At 42.0% G+C, this 24,801-nt stretch overlaps 3 protein-coding genes across 9 annotated transcripts; 2 read left to right on the top strand and 1 right to left on the bottom strand.

Moving 5' to 3' along the window:
• Positions 1–1,208: 1,208 nt before the first annotated feature.
• On the top strand, positions 1,209–4,767 carry LOC135113324 (haloalkane dehalogenase-like). Of its 7 annotated transcripts, none has more exons than XM_064028544.1 (3): positions 1,209–1,353; positions 2,894–3,188; positions 3,452–4,767. In XM_064028544.1, exons 2-3 carry the CDS (start codon positions 2,927–2,929, stop codon positions 4,246–4,248), a joined length of 1,059 nt encoding a protein of 352 aa, XP_063884614.1. In that variant the 5' UTR covers positions 1,209–1,353; positions 2,894–2,926; the 3' UTR covers positions 4,249–4,767. The 7 variants fall into 7 exon arrangements, with proteins under 7 accessions (XP_063884614.1, XP_063884619.1, XP_063884613.1 ...); XM_064028549.1 differs by lacking the exon at positions 1,209–1,353 and adding an exon at positions 1,422–1,554; XM_064028543.1 differs by lacking the exon at positions 1,209–1,353 and adding an exon at positions 1,490–1,633.
• Positions 4,768–6,093: 1,326 nt separating this feature from the next.
• On the bottom strand, positions 6,094–9,773 carry LOC135113323 (CCA tRNA nucleotidyltransferase 1, mitochondrial-like). Its single transcript, XM_064028542.1, has 2 exons — positions 9,633–9,773; positions 6,094–8,276 (listed from the first exon to the last, which is right to left on the bottom strand). Exons 1-2 carry the CDS (start codon positions 9,726–9,728, stop codon positions 7,017–7,019), a joined length of 1,356 nt encoding a protein of 451 aa, XP_063884612.1. The 5' UTR covers positions 9,729–9,773; the 3' UTR covers positions 6,094–7,016.
• Positions 9,774–10,063: 290 nt separating this feature from the next.
• LOC135113322 (G2/mitotic-specific cyclin-B-like) lies at positions 10,064–21,210 on the top strand. The gene is made up of 8 exons (XM_064028541.1): positions 10,064–10,375; positions 14,036–14,214; positions 14,700–14,940; positions 15,266–15,424; positions 16,169–16,408; positions 16,699–16,817; positions 17,753–17,882; positions 19,994–21,210. Exons 1-8 carry the CDS (start codon positions 10,346–10,348, stop codon positions 20,099–20,101), a joined length of 1,206 nt encoding a protein of 401 aa, XP_063884611.1. The 5' UTR covers positions 10,064–10,345; the 3' UTR covers positions 20,102–21,210.
• Positions 21,211–24,801: the final 3,591 nt, after the last annotated feature.

Genomic DNA, 24,801 nt, shown 5'->3' with positions numbered 1-24,801 from the left:
AGATAAAGATATGAGATTGTGATCGGAGGAGCCCAACGGAGAAGAAAGGGTGACAGCATAAGCAGAAGGATTAGAGGTCAGGAAAAGGTCAAGAATGTTGGGCGTATCTCCAAGACGGTCAGGAATACGAGTAGGGTGTTGCACCAATTGCTCTAGGTCATGGAGGATAGCAAAGTTGTAGGCTAGTTCACCAGGATGGTCAGTGAAGGGAGAGGAAAGCCAAAGCTGGTGGTGAACATTGAAGTCTCCAAGAATGGAGATCTCTGCAAAAGGGAAGAGGGTCAGAATGTGCTCCACTTTGGAAGTTAAGTAGTCAAAGAATTTCTTATAGTCAGAGGAGTTAGGTGAGAGGTATACAGCACAGATAAATTTAGTATGAGAGTGACTCTGTAGTCGTAGCCAGATGATGGAAAACTCGGAAGATTCAAGAGCGTGGGCACGAGAGCAGGTTAAGTCATTGCGCACATAAACGCAGCATCCAGCTTTGGATCGAAAATGAGGATAGAGAAAGTAGGAGGGAACAGAAAAGGGGTTACTGTCAGTTGCCTCAGACACCTGAGTTTCAGTGAGGAAAAGAAGATGAGGTTTAGAAGAGGAGAGGTGGTGTTCTACAGATTGAAAATTAGATCTTAGACCGCGAATGTTGCAGAAGTTAATGAAGAAAAAGTTGAGGGGGTGTCAAGACACTTAGGGTCGTCGACAGAAAGGCAGTCCGACCTGGGGACATTTATGTTCCCCTCCCCAGATGGGGACTCGGAGGCTGGTGTAGGAGTCGCCATGATGATTTTAAAATTTTTGAGTGAAGGGTGCGTGTGTTATTAGGTGCTTGTAGTTTTGAGTGGAGGAAGAGAGTTGTCTTTAGAGGGCAGGCTGTGACTGCCCCCTTGTGTTGTGAGACACAAAGGGAAACGTTCAGTGAGGTCACAGCTGGGTTTAATGATAAGTTCACAGCACCCCCTGAACAGTGCTTTAGACCTCACTGGGAGTAATTATCGTCTCGGCAGGTATCTACTGCCTCCTCCTATATAGTTATATAGCTTCATAGCCTCGATCATCACTTAGGCAATGTTCAAACACAGCCTGTGCACTTATCATCAGCAACAGTTATAAATGTGGTTTCCCGTGCCTTGACCCGAGGAAGCCCGCCAAGTGAGCAGCAGTGTGATATCAACTTTATGCGAACCTCAGTCCGCTTCTTGCTCAAACGATGAAAATACCCGATTCGGATGATCACTTCCCTTTCAAACAACTGGTCAAGATAAGTTGCCCCTCAGTGCTCCGAAGTTTTCTCTCGAGCAATGTAAACAGTAAACGCATGTGGGAAGGTTGCTTTCAGGCACGACTGTGAGTAAGGTGAGGCAGCTGTTCCTTTCAGATATCATGTAGCAGCTAGTGAAGTAATAATTAGTGGTTTACATGGAATAATGAATATGAATTATTGTAGCAAAACTGTTTTTTATAACGAAAGAAGACAGTCACAGTGTCACGCAAACATAAACACGTTTTTAATGAGAAGCAGGTGAAAGCAAGCGGGTCTTTGGCAACAGACACAAGGTTTGCCACATAACAAGGTTTGCCACATAACGGCGTGGGGAGCTTACCAAGTGTGGTAACCGAGTGAAAAGTAAGAGAGGCAAGTGATGCAAGCTCATAAAAGGGTGCCTCTTCTCTGTCTTATATTGGTTACCGTATCAATCTTAGACAATTTCACACGGGATGGCCCATACAAAGCACCACTCATTCACGGTCTTTGCCACGTTGACTGGTGGAAAGGACGTCTCGTGGACCACCCTGCTACACCTCAAAGCAGACCGGACAGTAAAATTTGTCACACTTCAAATTAATATGTTCACAGACTAGCTTGACAACCTCGTAATGATAACATCCCATACATGACTGAGCAGCAGCAAGGAAAAAAAAAAAGTCAGGGTTCAAAAGTCAGACGAATTAAGATAACAGGTTTATCTGAAGGTCTTAATGTGATTCATAAGTAGCAATAGATATCTGCCACTCCACTGGTTACTGGGATAAGGTTAGTACACCTTGACCTCTCTGCCTCTTGATTCTGTTACTTTCAGAATACTGGCAGGTAGAAGTATATTAGAGTTGATATTATTAAGGAGATATTGGTTTCCTGTGTTGGTGTTGTTCAGTCTTTGTGTTTTATGTTACTTTGTGACTAAAGTTTTGCACATTCTAGAGAGAGAGAGAGAGAGAGAGAGAGAGAAGCTTGGGGACTTGGTGGGAAAGTGGGATTTTAAAGAGGGGGAGGCCAAAATAAGCTGAATTTGGGAAACCTCCAAAGTCTAAGGATAAAAAAGAAAATTGTTTTTTGGGAAATTCTGAAAAGATAGTCAACAAATAGGGAATATTCGCTCCCCCTATGCCCCACAATGCCATCCTAACCGTATGATGTCACTAACCTTGCTAATTATGGGAGCTATGCTATCCTAACCTGTAAAATTGCAGTTTAACATGATACTGTACAACCTAGATTCTTTTTCTCCTCTATCCCCAACAAGCATGGGGACCTGGTGGGGAAGTGGATATTTAGGGTAGGGGAAGCTAAAGTATGCCAAATTTGAACAGTTATTTAAAAGTCTAAGGAAGAGATACCATAATCTGAAAGCTGGGGAAGTTTCTAGCCTAACCTAACTTCACCTAATGTAACCTAAAGTGCCCCCCTCCCCTCTCCTATTAGGTTAGGTCTTTGAGTGAAAATAAAACTGTAAGCACTGAAAACTTTGAATCTTTCTATCAGTCATTTTATTGTCATTTGTGCGTTTCAGTTATGTACTTAGAACTTTTACTAGACCATTACACATTAAGTTTGAGAAGCTATGGCAGTCAAGAGATACTTAAAACTGACACTCATTCAAGTCTCATTCTACAGGAGTCAGCTGTTGGTCTGCAGGAGTAGAGCATCATGGGGCAGGTGAAGCGTTACTTCAAGCGCTTCGTGGTGTTCCCTGCCATCATCATCACCCTCCAGTGTCTCTACCTCCTGAGGAAGGCAGTGGAAGTTGTGATGAGTGTCCTGCGGCCGGTGAGGCATCCCACAGTGGTGAGGACGCCTGAGGAGTGCTTCCAGGGACTGGAGGCTATGGGATACAATTTCAGGCCCAACTATGTGGAGCTGCCTGTTGGGGGAGGCAAGATGCTGCCCAGGGTGCACTATATTGATGAAGGTGAGACAGAGAGAGAGAGAGAGAGAGAGAGAGAGAGAGGAAAGTAAGTAGGAAACCGAGATTCTATATTGAATTTCTCAGGTAATTTGCAGTTTCATATATAGCATCTTGCAGAAGAGTTATTTTGGAGTGATTATTTCCTAAAAATGCAAGAACTAGTATGCTGTCAATAAAAATAAAGATATCTTACAATATTATGAAACTAGGTAAATCCCTAGTGTTTGGTGAGACCTTGTAACTGACACATGTTGGTGGCGGTACAGGGCCAAGAGATGCCGCCGAGACCATCCTTTGCCTGCACGGGGAGCCCAGCTGGTCCTTCCTGTACCGCCACATGGTGCCAGGGCTGGTCAGGGCCGGCTACCGTGTGGTGGTGCCAGACTTCATAGGGTTTGGCAAGTCTGACAAGTTCACCTGTCCTGAGAGCTACAGCCATGAGCTGCACTGCATGACCCTGCGGCTGCTGCTGGACCACCTCAGGCTACGAGACATCACACTGGTCTGCCAGGACTGGGGAGGCCTCACAGGTCTCCCTGTGGTCAGGGACTGCTCACACCTGTTCTCCCGTCTGGTCATCATGAACACTGGGTTGCCTGTGGGGGCCAGCAGGGTCGGGAAGCTCATACAGGCAATACCCTTCCTGCTGTGGCGTACCTTCAGCCAGCTGGTCGGCACCTCACTACCGGTGGGGCGGGTCTTCAACATGGCCCTTGTGAACCCCCAGCCTGATGTAGTGAAGGGGTATGAGGCGCCCTTCCCCTCAGCCCTCTACAAGGCCGGGGCAGCACAGTGGCCTCTGCTGGTGCCTCTCACTGCCAACACACCTGTTGCTGCAGACATGCAGGCCACCAGGGACTTTCTAGCCAAGGAGTGGAAGCGGCCAGCACTGGTGATGTTCTCTGATGGAGACCCCATCACCCGGGGCCAGGAGAAAGTCTTCCTTCATCTGATGCCTCACGCCTGCACCAAGACTGTCCGTGGAGCAAAGCACTTCCTGCAGGAGGACAAAGGGGAGGAGCTCACAGCCCACATTGTCAGCTTCATTGGGGACAAGCTGTAGGCTGCAGTGGTTGTGTGTTAAGAACATCCTGCCCAGGCACTCTCACTCTGCTTCTGTGCCCCATGCATCCATTTAGCAAATGTTCCCATCCTAATCTTGCACAGAAAATAGTGATGATATACATTGGGATTTATTTATAGATGGGCAGCTTCAGTTTTCAGGTTATTTAGACATGAAATCAATAAGTGAATAAACATAACCACAACATTAATTGCTCAGATCTTCCAGTCACACAGGGAGCACTTTTTGAGTCAGTCAGTTTTATCTGTATAGTTGAATGCCTTGTAATACCTTTAATGTATTATCATGGTTAGGAAAAAGAGAAAGAAAAAAAAAAAAAAACTGCTTACAGTGAAAACAAGGCATAACTGTCTTCATCCATACTTGTTTCCTACACTGAACACAACAGGTGACAAGAAACCACAGGCAGCAGATACATCCTTAGTATTCTCCATAAAGCAAATGAAAAAAATGGAAAGTAAATAAGAATTATAGTAAATAAATAAATAGATATATGCATATGTACTCTCTTCCCTTGATGGATTGATCACTGAGAGCAGGACCACTAGATTGACTAGAATGATTGTAATCTTTATCCCAGGGAGCATAGAGGAAAGAACAAACTGCTCTGGGAAATGTAAGACACTAGCCCTTATTCTCATGGCAACAAAACTCACTAGTCACTATAGGCACCATGTAATTTATAATACATGTCTGTGCGTCAGGTAGGGGTAGCCGAGTACAGTATTGTCTCATTGCAGGAAGAGAAATGCAGAGGGGAGGATATTCCAGCCCCTCTGCTCTGTTCCTTTCAGTTGCCTTTCATGATGTGCAGGGGATGGGGCAACAATTCTTCCAACCTGGCTGTGTATGGCTCCCTCTACTGCAGGGGGTTTATTTTTTACTAAGATCTGTATGTAATTAATTTAACTTGTGAATGGGTAATCAGATTTTTTTTTATGCCAATGGTAGGTGTGAACAGGTAAAGTTTATAAAAATACATGGTAAGCTATACATGAATGAAGGAGTCAGGTGCTGCCTTGTGTGGATCAACTGGGGGTGTGCAGCCTCCTTATTTTTTAGAATTACAGTGCTAAGCTAGAAGCCATGCCCCTGCTTCCCCCTGTTTTCAGTTTGGCAGCTTATTGGTACACTCATAATGCTCTTGCTACTTGCCCAAACCTTTTATATTTATGGTATCTTTAATTATATCATCAATTGCAGTGTAGATGTATGTTTTTTTTTAAATAACAGTACAATAAACTAATTAAATCAAAGTATTAACCCCCCAAAAAATTTGTGGAAGTGACAGAAGCATTATAAGTGCTCCAGTGAGCAGCCCTGCCAAAAGGGAAAGGAGATTTGGAGTGTACTTTCTGAATAAGTTTAGCGTCTGGTGACTACAGTTACCTTGTAAAATCAACTTGTGCTGTGATTGCATTATCTAGGAACATCATCATTTTTAGGGAGACAAATTACTTCTAATCACATATCATTGCAGTAAACAAGTTAATGAGTGGCACACACCTGAGGTCATACAGCACTGAGGTATGAGAGCAGGGAGATGGTAATGCACAGGGCATGACATTGTGGTGCAAGAATTGACACTACAGAGAAGGCTGCTGCTTAGCACAAGGTGATCACATCAAATAGATGACATTGACCTGTTGTGAAAGGCAACAGCATGTTGCAGGAAGAGTGTGTGATTCTGTAACATCATGACTGGCATCACTGCAGTGTTTAGGAAATGTGTGTGTGTGTGTGTGTGTGTGTAAATCCTGTGCAGCTTTATGGGAAGTTGAGGACTAAATAATAATGTTTCCCAGTGGATACAATAAACACATGACAGGTTTGGTTTTATTGGTAAGAAAATGTATTACTACTAACATTATAGTTCTGTTATCATATAAATAAATAAAATCTTTAATTTTACTATTTAACATTTTCTATATTCAATTCCTTCATGCAGATTCCATGTAAAATAAATAATAAAATATTGTGCCACTGTGTTATTAACTATTGCAGTTTCTCTTACAAGGCTGTTAAGTGCATAGCCAAGGCAGGCAGCCCAGATTTGAGGGGAGAACATTATCACCTTATCAGGATGAAAGGCTTACAGGTTCAAAGGTTTTCAAGGCCAAGATATAAAGAAGTCCATGGTGGAGGGTAATGGCACTTACACAGGCATGACCATGAGTGTGTCATCATCACTATGTTTCTTCTCGTTGGACCGGATGAAGCACAATAAATATTTCAGATTATGAATGCATTTTAGAGGCTCTGTGCAAGAAAGAATCATTCCCTTTGAGCTGCATTCTCAGTAGAGACCACATTACTCAACATAAGATGCATAATGTGGGGCTGCAATTTTTTTCTTGTCCTATTTAAAAATTCCTCCTTAAGTTCTGGGACACCAAGGTACTCAGCTATGCCACCACAGCACTCACATCTGTGGCACCAGACTCTTCAAGTGGGGAAGTCACACATCTATGGTGTTCTCAATAATTTGCTGTTTTTATGAGGCCTAAAATTCTTGGTTTCATTGTTACAATGCTTGAGAATTTTTCGGTAATAAAGCACTGGGGGAGTGGGCTGGCAGCACAAGAAAGGTGACTGGTGATATACAGTAAACCATCATATTCCCGCACATTTTTCAAGAAAGATCACCCCGGGGGCAGCCACATAATTGTGTATTTCTAAGAGAGAAAAATTAAACTGAGTATGAGATTTCCACTCATGTTCATCACTGAATCACACTTGTGCACCCTTCAGTCACCATACATGTCAAGATTAAGAGTGTCCAGCAGTTCAGAAGCATCAAAGGAATAGTCAGATTTCTTCCACTCCTCCAGCAGGTCATGCATGGCAAACCTAATCTTTTTCCTGGGTACTCCTCGCTCCCCTATAAGCAGACCATTCACAGGGAACTTTGGCACCTGCCACTCCTTGATCTCCTTCAGGAAGTCCATGTGAGCACAGTACTTCAGCAGCTCAGTGGTGTACAGGAGAGCAATGTCCTTGTTCCTCTTCTCCCCAATGCACAGGTCCACCAGATGGTCCTTTGCTTCCTTCAGCATGGTGAACTGAGCAACAGCATCTCTGTGCTGCACAATGTGTAACAGAAGCTCCTGCTCCCGCTTGGAACACTTAATGCGGACGATGAACTTCACACACTCCTCCACACTAGATAACCCTGAGGCCAGGAGAGTCATGTGGTGCAGGTCTTTCGGTGCCAGCCCAGCCTTTTGGCACCGTTCATATACTGCCTTCACATTGGCACAGTTAAAGGTCTCTGGCAGTCCCACGTGAACCCCAACTCCACACTCTACCATCTTCACGAGCAGTTCTCCTCCAAAGTTACCGGTAATGATCTTCTGCAGCTCCACCCAGATCCTCTCCCCTGATATCCTGTCCAAGCCATCAGCATTAGCTCTTATGCTCTCCAGGATGTGAGGGCAGTGGTTGTCAGGCTCCTTGGCTATCCTCCCGTAGAACCTGAAGTAGCGGAGTATCCTCAGGTAGTCCTCCTTGATGCGTGTGTCTGCGTCACCAACAAAGGTCACGTGCCTTTCCTCCAGGTGCTGGCTGCCCTGGAAGTAGTCGTAGATGGTGCCATCCAGCCCCAGGAACATGGCATTGATGGTCAGGTCTCGGCGGTTGGCATCGAGCTCCCAGTTCTTGGTGAAGCTGACCTCAGCGTGCCGGCCGTCAGTCACCAGGTCGATCCTTAGGGTGGTGCACTCAAAATTCTCCTCGTCCAGCCTCACCGTGACCGTCCCGTGCTTCTCCCCACCAGCGTTGATCATTCTCAGGCCCTCCTCTGTGAACATGGTCTTCATCTCCTCAGGTGTGGCTGTGGTGGCAAAGTCCAGGTCTTGAGGCACCTTCCCCAGCAGCAGGTCCCTCACAGCTCCCCCTGCCACCCTCAGCTCATAGCCATGGCTGGTGAAGATGTCTGCCAGCTGCCTCACTCTGGGACGCAGCACACTGGACATCTGATCCTCCCCGAGCTTCATTATGTGCAGGTCCTGAGGGCAGGCCAATCATGTCAGAAATATGTTTCCATCAGGGTAATGATTTAATGGTGATGGGCAATGTTGTCAATTTAAGTTTAACAGCCAACCTTAACTCTCTTAATACTAGAGAACTTTTCCTTATAATCTCTTTCAAATTTTTAGATACTTCTTTTTTGTACTGGTCTCTAAAATAGTTCTGTAGTTTAAAAAGGTAAAAAAAAAATTAGCCTCCTATTGATTCTTTTCCTGTGTCCAGATCGTATTTTTACAGTGTCTCTGAATATTAATAAAAAAACGACCATAGCCATGAAAGGGTTAATGAGTGGGTGAATCAGCATGGATCCGGGACCAAACTGATCCAAACTCCCAGACCCAAGCCTTTATGAGCACATTCTGGATGTGACGCAGTTAGTTACACTTGAGGAGCAATCAGCTACACTTGGGGGATCAGTTGCAGTTACATCCCAGCTACTCACTCACTCACTCCACTCCAGTCAGCCCTAGTACTCCCCAGGCAGCCACTCCACCTAAGATTCCAGCAAGTACATCTCAGGCCTGTGTGCCGTTGGGTGCTTGGCTTGCCTTAGATCTGTCAAGTTGCTGAAGTGATTTATACCAGCTGGACAGTGCACCATGAGCAGTCAGGTTACACTTAGAAATAAATAAATAATAACTATGATAATAACAACAAGAACAATACAACTGCTAACCATATTAACAACAAAACTGAATGAGAGATGTGAGAAAACAGACCAGAGTGATTTACAACAGCTGGACAGTGCATCATAAGCATTCGAGTTACATCTACCAATGAATAAATGGATGCAAGAAAACTACGATAACAAAAATATTTATACTAACCAAAATAATAACAAAGCTGAATGAGTTGTGCAGAGGTGTTGTGAGATAGCAAGCCAGTGTTTATTTGATCAGGGACTACCGTACTTTTGGCTTCAATTAACTACACATACTGCAATGGTTAAAATTCCAATAAAGTTAGTATGGTGAGTGTTTTTCTTCCTTTCTTGTGTTGTTTTTTGCTCTAGACCTGTGTAACTGTCAAGTAAAAAAGAAAATAATGTAAGGTTTATATTTATTAGGTTAGGTTAGATTAGGACAGGTTAATATACAGTTAAGGGAAAGTTATTGGGTTCTTGCTCAGAAATAAGAGTTCATATCTGCCTATATCTACCTGACAATTCCTTTACTTCCTTGTCTTTCAGGCTGTCACATTTGTTTGCCCTCCCTGCATCATCTCCCACACCTCACCGTCACGTGGCGCAGGGATGTACAGCCTCATAACTTGATAACAACAAATCTAGAATACTGCAACATTGCGAATAAGTCACGGGTTTAAGTGCCACTCACTCTAATAAGGTTCCTCTGCAGCAGTGGTCTAGAGACAACAGGGAATAAGACCCGACAGAACCGCCCCGCCAAGGTGGCCGACATCATCGTCATCATCAGCGCTGCTACAGCTGATAAACTGTAAACATTAGGCAATTAGACATTATATTGCATTCTTTAACAATTTCTCGGTTATTAGTAAAGATAATGTATTGAAAAAAAAAATGTGCACTTTTCTTAGGTTTTGATCTGATTTATCTACGTAAAATATAGTTTATTTATTATTCAAATAAACCACTGGCATTTTACATAATAAGAACAAATATGATATATGTTGATAATTTTTTAAATAATTTAATGTAACAATGATTACTCTTTTACGTTTTCATTCGCGTGAAACATGAACAGTTGAAATATTATTCAAATGATCCACGATCATTTCATATTTTAAGAAAAATATACTGACTATTTATCATTTTTGTAATAAATTGGTGTAAAATTTATTACCATTTATTATATATTTATACTGTCCTACAGTTTTACGTATTAATGAATGCTATTCCCCGCCGGCCAATCAGCAAGCGGGACAGTCGTCTTGTCCGCCAATCACATTCCTCCGCGGCATTTAAAGGTTCCCTCACTCAGTGCTCGGCGGTTCAACCCTCACGTGAATTAGCTCATATTTTCCTCCAGGCACTGATTCTTCGTGCAGTGACCGTCCCCAAGTGTGCAGGATGGCTCTGAGGGCGCGGCAGCAGATCAACGTAAGTGTGGCGCAGGTGTTGCAGGTGTGGAGGAGGGAAATGTGGCGGTGCATGTGTGTTTATTTGGCCATGATGGGCTGTGGTTCTTGCCCGGCGGTTTAAATGTCTCTGCAACGGAAATTATTGATATCGTTGAGGGGATATGAGTTTTCCTGTAAGTTCAATACTGTTATGCTTGATTTAGGTTGGGTAAGGTCTTGGATGGGTTTGGTTTATGGGTACGGATGAAATTTGAGTGAATATTGGCATGGGGTTGAGGTGTACCAACTATTGGTTCTAAAACCCTGGATAGCTCGTTCTTTATTGATTGTTAGTCTTCCTTACTGCTTCTGTGCCTCTTTAGCTCGTCGGGGCATTTTGTCTGGCATACGGTGTTTTTTTTTTTAAGTGATCCATGTGGAAGTACTGGTTAATTAAGAAAAGGTTGTGTTTTACCTGTCAGGGGCGCCGATCTGCACCACACAGCATGGGTTTTAATAAAGGCACTCCACCCTGTTGTGATGATAAACTGCAGAGGATTTGAATTTGTCGTAGATTTGTATGAAGTTTATAGTGCAGTTAATTAATGGATGTTTGCTTATTTTGTAAAGTATTGGCGGCGCTGAGTAACACCGCATGTTGGAGTGGAACTTTACCGATAAAATTTAAAGGATGTGAAATGAGCTTATAGGTAGAGGTCCATCGTGTTACTCAGACATATTTAGTACTTAGCCTCTTTAAACAGGGTAATCAAGAGGCCCTGAGCAGTGACCAAAGACACGCATGAATCTACCACGAGATACTACAACAAATACATCTTTTGTCTTCCCCTTAGCTGGGAATCTGCATATCTCAGACTCTAAGCATTTTCCATAGAATTTTATATGGTTTTCCCTATTTACCTGTTAACCATTCTGATAATTTTCCTCTTACTTCACGGACAGTTCAAAACATCATATTCGTTATATGTACTCTTTATTTTTATTATTATTATTATTTTTTTTTTGCAATGTTTATGAAGATTTCGTTGCTTTTAGTAGTGCGAGGTGTTGCATATCACCTGATTGACTCACGTAGTTGGCTACCCTTTCATGACATGTATATAGGCAGGTAGAAGTTACTTTTATGAATACAAGGACAGCATATCACAGTGAAAGAGTTAAATAGGTGACTGATCCTCGCATAACAAACGTGTATTTTTCAGGGAGGAAGGGGTATGAGGGCCTGCAGCTCGTGGGGTCACTACATTTTTTTTTTTTTTTTTTTTAGGTGGAACACTGACCAAGGGCAACAAAAATCCAATTAAAAAAAAATGCCCGTTGAGATGCCAGTCCCAGAAAAAGGGTCCAAAGTGGTAGTAAAAAATTGAAGGATAAGTGTCTTGAAACCTCCCTTTGCTGTGTCCTGTTAGTGATCTTTGAAGGGAAAAAAAAAAAAAAATTACTGGGAATAACTTGTCCATTAGTGATAAAGAAAAGTAATAGATGTTGGAGTGAGTGTGATAGCATTATAATAAACATGTTGGAGTAGTTTCCTTGCTGTAGAGATAATTTTGTTGCTTGTATTGCAGTCTTGAGGTGGACAGAAATTTCATTGGTGGATATATTTGGTGAGGATCTGGTGCTAATGTAATTCTGCACTATCTCGCAAGCTGAACAGTCTGCTAGTAATCGTGCTTTAAATTCAGTACAAATCATTACCATTCTTTACTTTAATCTTGGGTTTGTTTAATGCTCCTGAAAATTTCCATTCAGTTTTTTTCTCACTCGGTTTCCATTTTTTATACATACACATACTGTGGCCGTCTCTCCCCCCAAAAAAGGAAGGTAGGCAAGACAAGGCACACAACTTTCACACTGACAATCATTCACAACATTTTTCAGCCCCTTGGCCCCTGATGGAGAAGAGAAAGTACTCCTGCTGTCACTTTACAGGGACATTTTCATAGATTTAATAAGGATTGGTTGTTATTTCATTTTCAGCGGTGAATGTACAAGAATCAAACGCAGAGGCTGAGTTGGTTCATGACATTTTTAACCATCATGTCTACCACACTTAAAAATACACTCTTCATTTAGTTTTCCTTGTGGGCAAACCAACGGCTCTCGACCCTTTCAACTACGCTGTTTTATTTCTCACATCTTGATATGCCTAATCTTTTACACATACTACTTCTGCATAACATCTGCCTCATTGCCTACCTTGGCCTTCCCACTGGCATTTTTCTACCTCTAGATATTCAAACACTGCTCTCTTCCTTTTTCAATATTTTCTTTTGTCACATTCCAAGAGTCAGGTTTGGCACCATGCATGGGTTTCCTCCAGTTGTTTCTCTACCACAGTTCCTTCCCTTCATTTGCATCTTCCTCTGTGACTTCCATCCTTTGCAGTTGTACCACAGTTTCTTCCCTTCTTTTGCATCTTCCTCTGTGGCTTCCATCCTTTGCAGTTGTACCACAGTTCTTTCTGTTCATTTCACTGTCTTTCCATTGATCCTCTTCCCTCAGTTCTATATGGCTGAACTAATATAATCTGTACAAGACCAGTGAATTTTAAGCAGTAATGATTTTCTAAGCCATAATTATTCTGTATGATTCAACCCCACTACTCTATTCTTGTTATAGTATCAGGGATGTAGCTAACTATAAGGAAAGAAAAGGTGATGTCTGGTTACTTAATCAGGATACTTCATATGTATATTAGGACTGAAATGATTATTATCACTTAACCTCGTAACAGTTATGATGTTTTAGTGTTAAGTGAGATGTGTGTAGCATTGCGGAGGTCATGGCACTGTGGTGTATCCTGGGGTGTGGTGAAGGTTGATTGAAGAACATAAGAACATAAGGGAAGCTGCAAGAAGCCATCAGACCTTCACTTGGCAGTCTCTGTTTGAAATCTACGTACCTATTTCCACCTATCATCCCCCTCCATAAATGTGTGTAATCTTTTTAAGGCTCCCTAATGACTTGGCACTAACAACCTGATTATTGAGTAATTTGCCACTTTAATTTGTGTATAGAGACATGCATTTCAATCTTGAGTTATTTATGTAAGAGGAGCTTTAACCAAGGGCAGCAAGAAGACTGATACAAAGGCCCACTGAAGGTACCAGTCACCAAAGACTTGTTAAAAAGATTATTTAAAACTGAAGAAAAGTGTCTTGGTTATAAATGAAGTATCCAACAGCAGTAATAAATGGTGATCTAGGTTTTAGAGTGTCATGTTGGTGCAGGAGGCAGTAGATGCAGATGTACAAAAGTAGTGATGCACAGAAAAAAAGAAAAAAAATGCTTCCAACACTCAATGTCTTAACTGTGTCCATATTTCTTTATGGGCTTGGACAGAATAAGAGTCTATCCCACTTGTTGCAATCATAGACAATGTTTTCTGTGATATTCATCTTTCTCATGTACACACACACACACACACACACACACACACACACACACACACACACACACACACACACACACACACACACACAGTCTCCATCTAGTCTTCCCACTGAGCTTTGAACTACCTCTCAACCTCTCTTCTTGCTATATGATCCTCCTGACATGTGGAGGTCTTTGGTTTTCCCCACTGATCTCTCAACAACCTCTCAACTCCAGTGGTCTTTTACTTGATCCCCTTCCCTCTTGATGTGAATGCTTCCCTCACTGTCCACTGTGTTCCCAGATGGCGGAGCAGAATGCTGGGCCGAGGAAGGTGGAGGCCAAGGTGTTCCAGGGCCCCACACTCCATCGGGCAGCCCTCGGGGAGATGAGCAACAGGAATCTCTCTCGCCTCGGCTTCAAGGCCACGAAATCCCTGGACATGGTGAAGCAGGAGCCTGTGTCCGGTCTGGGTGTAAAGAGGTAAGGGCTGTAGATTGTAATGAGGGTCTTGGATGCTTTGTACGTTGCCGTGATCATGACTATTGCTTGTTTTCATGAATTACAATACTATGAAAACTGGAACTCCCTGCTTGCTTCTGTATTTCCTCCTTCCTATGTCTTGAGATCTTTCAAGAGGGAGGTTTGATTCAAGACATCCTCTTATTGGGATGATCCTTTTTGACCTTCCTTTAGGGACTAGCACTTAAGTGGGTTTTTATTTATTTTCTCTCTCTCTCTCTCTCTCTCTCTCTCTCTCTCTCTCTCTCTCTCTCTCTCTCTCTCTCTCTCTCTCTCTCTTGCCCTAGGCCAGTACCCCTCAGAAAAAAAAATGTGAATATCTGGTGATTCTATTTCTTTTCGAGTTGTAGAATGTGTGATGTGGCATTTGACAAGCTTGTTTTCCCTTCCTTTGAGGCATCCAGAGCTTCAGATGAGTCCATGATGTGTGCGTTTGTGTTCCTCAGGTACAGTGGCAAGGAGAATGTGCAGCCCAGTGGAGTGCTGGAGAAGGTGAAGAAGGAGGTGGTAAAGAAGGAGCCAGTGGAGGATGTGGTGAACAGCAGTAAGATGGAGGTGGATGAGCTGGCGGTGGCATTCTCCAGCCAGCGACTTGATGTGGAAGACATTGACTCCCAGGATGCCAGCAACCCCCAGCTGGTGTCTGAGTATGTGTGTGACATCTATGACTACCTCAGGAGTCTGGAGGTGAGCACACACACACACACACACACACACACACACACACACACACACACACACACACACACACACACACACACACACACACACACACACACACACACACACACACACACACACACACACACACACACACACACACACACACACACACACACACACACACACACACACACACACACACACACACACACACACACACACACACACACACACACACACACACACACACACACACACACACACACACACGTCATTCACATTCTTAGCCCCATTGACCCATAGTGCAAATGGCCCTTCTTGCATAAAAATATCCTTTTGTTTGTTGCAGAATAAATCTCAGGTGCAGTACCATTACCTGGAGGGGCAGACCGTCACCCACAAGATGCGGCTCATCCTGGTGGACTGGCTGGTGCAGGTCCACCACCGCTTCACACTCACTCAGGAGACGCTCTTCCTCACTGTTGGCATCCTGGACAGATATCTCCAGGTGGGTGGTGAGCCTTGTCAGGACCAGTGGGTTTGCTGCTCTTTGCACTAATCTTGTGTGGTCAGAGAGGGAGAGTAAAGGAGGGACATTGGGGGACGTGAATTTTCAAAGGCCAGAGAGAGATTAGTTGTTTGTCTTTTATAGTATAGGGGATATATCAAGGGTGACGGTAGCAAAATTCTCAGGATCAGTAGTCAGGATAGAATGAGAAATAATGGGTTCAAGCTTGAAAAAGTTGGATTTAATGAAGAGATAGGAAAGAATTGGTTCTCAAATAGTGGTAGATGAATGGAATGGACTCAGTAATTGGGTTGTTAGTGCTGAGTTATTAGGAAGGTTTAAAAGGAGATTGGACAAATTTGTGGATGAGGATGATTGGTGGAAATAGGTATGTATGTTTTGTACAGGGACTGCCATGTGTAGGCCTGATGGCTTCTTGCAGCTTCCCTTATTTTGTGATGATCTTGTCTGTGCTAGGTGACAGAGAAAAGGTGTGAGATTCGGATACGTGTCAGGTACTAGGTGTGTTTTCCATTGACGGCAAGACTCTTGTTGAGCTATCACTAGAATTGTAAAACCTTTAAAACTCCAAACAACTTGCATTAGAACATGTTAACATAGTCAAGATAAGAAACTGAAATGTTTTGAGCTTGGTTCCAGGTACATGGATAGGTACACCTTTGTCTGGGAAATGAGTCCATAAGAAAATAAAAGGATATGTGAAAGAGTGTCATCCTGTTACAGAAAGAGAGGAATGTTCCCCGCAACAAGATCCAGCTGGTGGGAGTGACGGCGATGTTCATAGCTAGCAAGTTTGAGGAGATGGTTTGCCCAGACGTGGGGGACTTCTCATACATCACTGACAAGGCGTACACCAAGAGGGAGATTCTAAAGATGGAAATTGACATCCTCAAGAAGCTGGAGTTTAACATTTCCATCCCACTGCCTCTGCACTTCCTGAGGAGAAACAGCAAGGCAGGCATGGTGAGTGCTGTGTTCATTTGGATCTCTCCTAATGTTCAACGTTTCTAATTTTTTGTGTATCTATTTTTATCCTTGCTGTGTAATTATGTGGCCAGCTGTTCTATGTATAAGTCCCTTGGGTGTAGTAAGGTGGTCCACAAGACTGTCCCTTTCCATCAGGGGCTGACTGGGGTAAGAGTGTGAATGTTGTGTGTCTGAGTGTGTGGTGTCTTGTCTGGGCCACCTCTTGTGGGATTGCTGGTCTGTCATGTAGGTAGATATATTATTGTTTATTATTATTTTATTTCCAGGTGGACTCAAGGCACCACACCCTTGCCAAGTACCTGATGGAGCTATGTCTGCCAGAGTACACCATGTGCCACTTCAAGGCGTCTGTTATTGCTGCTGCTGCTCTCTGCCTCACCCTCAAGTAAGATGCTGAGAGAATCCATAATTTAGAACCGGTGTAGTAGGGACAGTCATGGTCGGTTATTGAGTAACATTTGAGAATTCATAAATTGAGCTTTCATAATTAAATCTTGTGTCCTGGCAATTCCTTGGCTCAAAAATATTTGCTTTTGGTAATGTGTTTTGTCTTCATGTTTGACATAGGTATTAATTGAAGAGAAGAACTAGTATCTGCACAGTTAGCTGGAAGTCCCTTCTTTCATCCCTTCCTGAGTGTTGCATGATATCTTTGACTGCTTTATACAGGGATTAGTATATGTAAGTTTGATGGGTTTTTTGCAGCTTCTCTTACTTTTTTTATGTTCTTGAGCTCACTGTATTTGTTACAAATACTACCAAAGAGAAGAATGTGTGCTTGGTCAGCAAGATTCAGTGTTTTTTTATCCCTCTCTGGCTGCAAGAAAATAAAGGAAGCTGCAAAAAGCTATCGAAGTAAAATATATTTCTTCCCATTATCCGTAACTTTATCAAATCTTTTAAAGTGCTCTAATAACTTGGCACTTACAACCTGATTACAGAGTTTATTCCATTCATCTCTTCTATTTGATGACAAATTCTTTCCTATCTTTTTAAATCTTAACTTTATCGAGCTTGAGCCCATTATTTCTTGCGCTATCCTGATTCTCTGCCTCTGGTGAAAAAAAAGAGTTTTGTGGCCCACCATACTACCCCAGGAGCTGTGCTGTGCCTAGGTTCATGGGGTGTTGTATTGTGGGCCACAAAACCTTCCTTGTCCTTTTCCACTTGGAGCTGATGGGGCTGAGAGTGTGAATGATGCATGTGTGAGTGAGTTTGTCTGGGCCATCCTCTGTGGAATTGCTGGCCTGGTATATAGATAAATAGATCTTGTTTAGTGATGCAGAGGATGTTGTCCAAGTGATGTGTTGGGTGTTGCAGGCTACTGGATGGTGGGGACTGGAATGACACGCTGATCTACCACTCCACCTACACAGAAGAGCAGCTCATGCCTGTTATGTGCAAGATGGCTGCTGTGGTGGTCAAAAGTCACCATAATTCTAAACAGCAGGTATGTGGTTCACTGTATTTTGTATTCATTCATATTTTTGTTGATGAGGCTAAGGATGTAAGTGTGTGTGTGTGTGTGTGTGTGTGTGTGTGTGTGTGTGTGTGTGGTGCCTTGTCTTGCCCCAACTTGCGTGGGATTGCCTGGCTGATATATAGATATGGGTATTTTATTTCTTTTAATTTAAACATTCTCTCAGTTTATGTGAATTGGGATTAATGCAAGTTTGCTTTAAGAAGAAAAAAATGAATTGTGACGGAAAAACCTCACTAACTTGTGCTTCAGTAATTAATAGTTGAGGGTAACTCATAGAGGCTTGCATGTAAAGAATCAACCTGTAAGATATCCATTGATTTTCTTGTGTACTGATGTGAAGTAAATGTGTAGTGTTCATGAAAATTCCTTTGAGCATTTGTGGGTTAGGCATTGAGTCAGTAACTCCTGAGGCAAATGCCAGCAAGTTAACCTCCTGCTGGCCAGGCAGTCCTTGCTTGTGAAGCAAGATGGCTGTGTCATGCTCTTTTGTTCCATCAGCAGGGAATGCTTAAGTGAAAATACTGTTTTAATTACATGCAGTTCACTAGCCCTTTCTCAGCTGCACAATGCCATAACCATCTACAAGTTTTTAAACATCAGTCTTTTGTGTTAGGCTTTTAACTGGTTCTGTAACCAAGAAAAGGCCAAGTTAAAATCCTGTGCTCTCACTGTTTTTACACTTATGCAAAATTTGGTTTAATGATGTTCTGAATGTTAATGAAGAGTAACTACAGCAGTGAAAAGGTTAATGTATGCCTGCTGATGAGCTTAATCATGCACGAATAATGACATGAGTGTACCTTGCCTTGTTCTAGATTCTGTGCATGTTTTAGACCATTTCTTGTTTCCTGTAGCAAGCATATTCACCTACACAAGAGGGCAGCATTGATAGCCTTCTACTCGTGTTGTGTTGCACAGAGTTCCTCATAAAACAAAACACAAAAGTAAGGAGACAGCAAAAGCAGCTCCTCAGCATCTTAAAACATAGCCATCATTGTTTATTTTCATCAAAACAGCAAAAGCAGCTCCTCAGCATCTTAAAACATTGCCGTCATTGTTTATTTTCATCCAACTTCCTCTTTAAAGTGTGCAATGTCTGCACTTGTCATGCTTCAGCTTACATCCTGTAGCTATTAACTTTAAGGTAAATGGGCTACTTCATAAAAGGAGACAAGCACAGTTCCTTTCTGTAAGGTCAAATTTAAACCTAGGACCTCTTGGCTAACACTGAGCTGCTAACTGTATTGCCATCAAGCTCCTTCTGTCACTAATTAGTTGTATCTAAAGTTGAATTTTCTCTTGCTTAGCATCCAACTTTCTATTAGGGACTGATACGTGTGTGTGTGTGTGTGTCTAAAGGTTTTGAAATCTTTCCTCAACAAGAAGATTCTTAAACATCTATCACTTCACAACCTTCTATCTAATTGCCATTATGGGTTCTGTTGAGGCTGCTCTATTAGTGATCTGATCTTCTGGCTTTTCTTACTGAGTCTTGGTCATCTTCTTTTAAGGATTTTGGTGAAACTTTTGTGTTGCCTTAGACATATCAAAAGCTTTTGATAGGGTCTGGCACAAAACTTGGATTTCCAAACTACCCTCCTATGACTTCTCTCTGTAACTTCATCTCAGGTTTCCTTGCTGACCATTCTATTGCCATTCTGGTAGACAGTCACTTTTTTTTTCCTAAATCTATTAACAGTGATGTTCCTCAGGGTTCTGTCCTGTCACCCACTCTTCCTATTATTCATCAATGATTTAAACCAAACTTCATGTCCTATCCTGTCTTATGCTGATGATATCACCCTGCACTCTTCTACATCTTTTTGTAGATGTTTAACCCTTCAATAAGTACTCCCTTCCTGTTTCTGCATTTCCTCCTTCCTATGACTTGAACTCTTTCAAGAGGGAGGTTTCAAGACACTTTTCCTCCATTATTCGATTTTTCTATTTGGAATTCTCTATGGAACCTGGCATTTTTTTAAATTTTTTTCTCCTCTTGCATTAAAAAAAAAAAAATATACAGTTGAAGAAATCTGTTATTTTTGTGGTATTAATGACAAATGTGTGTGACATTGCAGGCTGTGAGGCAGAAGTATGAGGCAACCAAATTCATGAAGATCAGCAAGCTGCCTCAACTCAAGTCTGACATAATAACCAAGTTGGCAGAGAGAAGTGCTCTGTCTTAAGTCCCTTTATGGTGCCTTGGACAGTCTGCCATGTACATACTAGTCTGTAAGGAAACCTGAGTTTTTAATCTTGTGATCTGTAGTGTAAAAAAAATGCCTTATGCCATATATGACACATAAGTGATATTTGTTATTCCATGGATACAAGCAAGTATTTTTATAGATACCTGGCTTTTTTGCCACATCAGTTTTTTGAAGCTGTGGTACGGGATTACTGGTAGGAGTGAGCTTTAAGATGGCATGCTAATACCATTGCACTTCCTTATTTAGTTCTGATCTTTTATCAAATGAAGATGTAAAGTATATACAGTAGTTTTAGTTTTATGGGTGTTAAGAGCTTGTGATAAAAGCTACCAGATGGGCGGGAGGGAAACATGGCAGCCACACGGAGCGGAGTGGCTGGAGATCAAACTAATGTATAGATAAGACATTTTTCTTTTAATCTATATATATATACTGGAGTCACTGTAGGAGGTGCTTGGTGGCCACGGTTGGCACTGGGCCAGGGGGCGACTCCTGGGATTTTACATTAGGAAGGGTACTGCTTGGCATTACCTCTGATCTGTGACTAGCTTCAGAATCTGCCATAGATTTACTAGTTATTATGATGGAAAGTCTGGCCGAGTTCCTCACTTGGAAATGCACTGGTAAGATATTACGGCTTGAGTATCATTTACTTTTTAGTTATTTTATCTGTCTTATTATGCACTTCTAGTTCCTAAGGAGAGCCACTGCTGTGCATCACTTTTTTTACTTCATTGTTTCTGTGGTGGCAGTGCAAGGCAAGTCAGGATACTTGTCTGTCCTGTGTGACAAGAGGTAATTGTTCATCTGTTATTCATGTAAGGTTATAAGTCATGTGCAGGATGTATGAATGTATGAGAGTAATAAATTAAGGTAGATGTACAAAATGTGTATTATCTCTTGAGAACTGAAGGTTTGACAAGTGAGGAGGGAAGGGATAGGGAATGCATGCTTTGTGTGTGTGTGTGTGTGTGTGTGTGTGTGTGTGTGTGTGTGTGTGTAAGGTCAGTATTGCATGCTTCCAGAACTGTCAGTGATGTGACTAAGATTATTCAATGTATAGCTAAATAAAAATAAAAAAGGAATAGAAGCTCTTATAATAATCCTTAAGATAACTGCATTGCTCACAGATGTATTAAGTTTTATGTGTATCCATAGAGCCTGATAACTGTATTGAAGTTGGGCCTCTCAGTATCTCAAGACTAAAAGCAAAGAGGCTGGTGGGTGAGTCTATCCGGCCTCCCATTCACTTCTTGGGATGAAAGGTTGCAAGATACCACATCTTCCCAGTCCAATGGTAAATTATGTTTTCAGTCTTGTAGGTCTTTGCCTAAGACCTTAATTTTCCCCGTATCACTAGTAAACTTTGACCACAGGACTCGGTGTTCACTTGTATAGTACGCCGTACTAATGCATGAGTTAACCAGCATTCTCGCTCTTCATTTTTCAGTCTCTCCTTTGTTTTGTCTTCCTTACTGATGCAAGAGTGCATCGGTATTCTCAATTCTTTGTCTCATTGGCATACTCTGGAACTCTACCTTGATTTGCTCTCCACTTCATATGACCTGAACACTACAAAGAGGAGCACCAAGACGCCTCCATGACTGGTGGCAAACGTTTCCAAGAATAAACTGGAAATGGAGAAACTTGTATCCGCTAGCCTCTCATTCCTACAAAAAGTAGAGCAGTAATGAAAGGGCTGAGAGAAGCAACACCAACCTCTCTTTCGCGTATAAAAGTTGAGCCGTAAAATGAAAATGCCAAGAGTTAATATGAGAAGCAGCAAAGCGGTGAGGTGTGGGAGAGTGAAGACACGGTTAGGTAACAAGGAGCCATTGACTTATTATGTGAAGGTCAGGCATTTTAGCTTCCACAGACATTACTGATTTTTATTGGCGGGGTGAATGTGCAGTTACGTAAGGTTTAAGTCACGGTCAGTAGTCCATTAACCTGCTGCACTCACCTGTATGATGAACGTTTGCCGTCAATCTGAAGCTCTGATGCAACTGTCTCTCCTCGGGTTACATAACGTATGGAAGGCTGAGTATCGGTTATGACTAGTAAGCGAGTCATTTTGAAACTATTGGTTCATAAGGAAGATTTCTAAAAGCCACAGCAGAGGTGAATAGTCAGGTTTTCATTATTTGTCCCACTGGTGATGCAAAATTCTTGTTAAAATATCATTATCTATAAGGCCGGCAGTCCTTTACGGTGTGGCCCAGACAACGCACACATTCATACTCTTACATACACTGTCTCGTGGATCTCCCTACTATGAGCTTTGGCATAGCACAGCTGGTCACTCCACAGCAAGGAATGTAGATGGCCATAAAATAACAAATAAACAAGTGCTGGAAGAATGAGACACATTTGAGCCTGTATGGAATCCCGTTATTTGCCACTTGAGCGCATCGTTTCCCCGCCCCTCCTAAGGCCCGTATTCTGAAACGCTTTGTTCTCTAACCAGGATTACTTTCGAAGACCATAGAGATGATTTGCCGGGTTCTCAAGAGCATTTCTCTTTTTAATGATGTAGAAATGTGCTAATCCGTCACTAGAACCGTAAAAACATTCTTAAATATCCGTGTAATCAACTGCAGCGTCTTCAATGTAGTCGGGGTGTGGTGCAGAAGTGTTTCAGAATATGGGATTTTGTGCGCCGCTGTTTAGGAACGCTTCCTTCGTACTTTTCTCTTTGGGTGAGTTGAGTGGTTCTGCGGTGCTCGGTTTGTGATGTAAAAGCAATGTGTTCGATCCCCACGGCAGGTTCATTGTGGTAAGCTTAGTCACACTGGAGTTCTTATTGCGGTGCCGTCAATTTTATGTTTATCAGTGTGGCGTCGTTTTATTCTTAACATTTCTGAGGGGCAGTCGTGAAGAAAAAAGTGAGAAAATAAGCGAGAGTGAATAAATAGAAAAATAATAATAAGCAATTAAACGACTTTAGTCACTTACGTACATTGAGCTCTTACTGCGGCGCCATAACTCAGCCAGCTTCAATTTTATCAGTCTCGTCTTGTGATTCCTGAGAGGCAATCGTCAAGGGAAAAATAAGAAAATTAATATGTAAGTTGATAGACAATAATGAGTAATTTAAAACTGTCATAAATACAGTTCTGCCGTCCAACAGATGGCCACGAAGGGAAAGAAGTTAATTAATAAATTGATTAACCAATGGGTAAGAAAACAAAAGAAGAAGAGTAAGAAAAAGAAGGAGATAACAGTATAATAAATGCAGTCATGTTTTCCAAGAGGCAAATATAGCTAAGAAAAAAAAAAAAAGGAACAGTAAAATATATACAATAATAATTAAGCTTTACAAAAAAGTGGTCACGAAGAAAACGAAAGTAAGAAGCGCAAAAAAAAAAAAAAAGAAAAAGACGATCAATATCCACCTAAAAAAAAAAAAAGAGAAAACATTAAGTACACTCGCTTTACCACACACGCCGTGGTCTTGTCATAATTTTCCCACACAAGGAAAAAAAAAAAGACAACCTTGAGGTCAAATACGTGCCGTATCATGCACTGCGGCACTGGAACAACTGATAGGGAATAGTAATAATAATAATAATAATAATAATAATAATAATAATAATAATAATGATGATAAACACCAGGCATCGCATTCTCAGATATTTAGGTATCTTCTCGACAACTTCAAATAAACTCCATAATTGAAGTTAGGTGAGTTTTTTTTTCCGTTGTGTTTTCGCCATCCCAGTGATAATCAAACACACACACACACATGAGAACCCGATTAATCATCTCTGTGATCTTTGAAGGCAGTCCTTATGGGAGCCGAGGGACTGAATTCTGAAACGTTCTGATGCTTTATTTCGTCAACTTGCAACAGACTCGAGTTGCTATTGATGGTTTTTTTCAGAGGTGTTTTCATGACGCTAGTGATAATTTAATGAGTGTTTTGTATCATCAATGAGGGAAAAAAAAAAAAAAAAAACTCCATGAAAACCGGCTCTAGAAGTTAGTAGAGTTTTCTGGGGTTGTTTTTATTATTCCAGAGGGTATCAAAACACGGGCCCAGCTGTGAGCGCGCGCTGCCCCGCAAACTGAGAGGGTGAAAGCACCCCACCCCGCCCTCGCTTCCACTACCGGGTCATCACGCCGCCTTCATTCCTATTGCTGTAATTTTCTCCTCTGTATCTACGAGGGACTATAAACAGCGCTTTATTGCAGAGAAAAATAAATAGTGAAATAAAACGAAGTCTGAAAGAACAAATAGAATGGCTGGCCGTCGGGTTGAGTTTGCGGTGAGCCAATTGTCAGTGGATGGCGGAGACGTGTGTGTGTGTGTGTGTGTGTGTGTGTGTGTGAGGCCGGTCGCTTGATCACCAGTCTTTTCTGGGCCAAATGGAGCAAGGTCGCCCTCCGCTCACCACCACTGATGATGCACGCTGATTATTATCATGGTAAAGAATGGGTGACGCTAATTACGAGCATCACGCTTTAATTAAGGCCTGGGGAGTAATTTAGTGTTTTCTATCAAGGTTTTTCACTCGAGTTCTCATTAGATGCGATGTGATTAATTAAGACGACACCACAAACAAGAACTATTTTTGCAAACTTTCATTATGTCAAACAATATATTACTTGATGAAAGTCGTGCTAATTAAATGTAATATACTCGTAATTAATAAAGAAAAAAAAAACAAGAAGAA

This window comes from Scylla paramamosain, chromosome 25 (genome assembly GCF_035594125.1).
Source record: "Scylla paramamosain isolate STU-SP2022 chromosome 25, ASM3559412v1, whole genome shotgun sequence".
NCBI classification, from domain to species: domain Eukaryota; kingdom Metazoa; phylum Arthropoda; class Malacostraca; order Decapoda; family Portunidae; genus Scylla; species Scylla paramamosain.
This window is presented reverse-complemented; position numbering and strand designations above follow the sequence as displayed.